Source organism: Pterocles gutturalis, unplaced genomic scaffold, assembly GCF_000699245.1.
Source record: "Pterocles gutturalis isolate BGI_N339 unplaced genomic scaffold, ASM69924v1 scaffold47744, whole genome shotgun sequence".
NCBI lineage: Eukaryota > Metazoa > Chordata > Aves > Pterocliformes > Pteroclidae > Pterocles > Pterocles gutturalis.
The window spans coordinates 11,763-11,963 of record NW_010132471.1 but is presented as its reverse complement, the minus strand read 5'-3'; the positions used below and the strand labels follow the sequence as shown (position 1 = coordinate 11,963).

At 65.7% G+C, this 201-nt stretch overlaps 1 protein-coding gene across 1 annotated transcript in view; it reads left to right on the top strand.

Annotated features, from left to right (window-relative positions):
• Positions 1 to 65, top strand: part of IGSF11 (immunoglobulin superfamily, member 11) — a gene marked incomplete at its 5' end in the record, with an annotated part of 5,060 nt that extends 4,995 nt beyond the window's left edge. Inside the window, one exon of the mRNA XM_010080897.1 lies at positions 1 to 65. Coding sequence (XP_010079199.1) covers positions 1 to 65 — 65 coding nt within the window.
• Between the last annotated feature and the right edge of the window lie 136 nt (positions 66 to 201).

Here is a 201-nt window from a genome sequence, read left to right as displayed (position 1 = left end):
TGGAGCGGATCGGGGCTGTCCCCGTCATGGTGCCCGCCCAGAGCCGAGCTGGCTCCCTTGTGTAGGGCCATGCTGGTGGCCGACGGCCGAGCAAAGGGCCTTTTGTACCCAATGGGGTGAAGGGACCCTACTCCTTCCTGAAAGGCAGCAAGGTGGTGGGGGACACACACACGCACCTCATACCCCTGCCCTCCCCTCCCG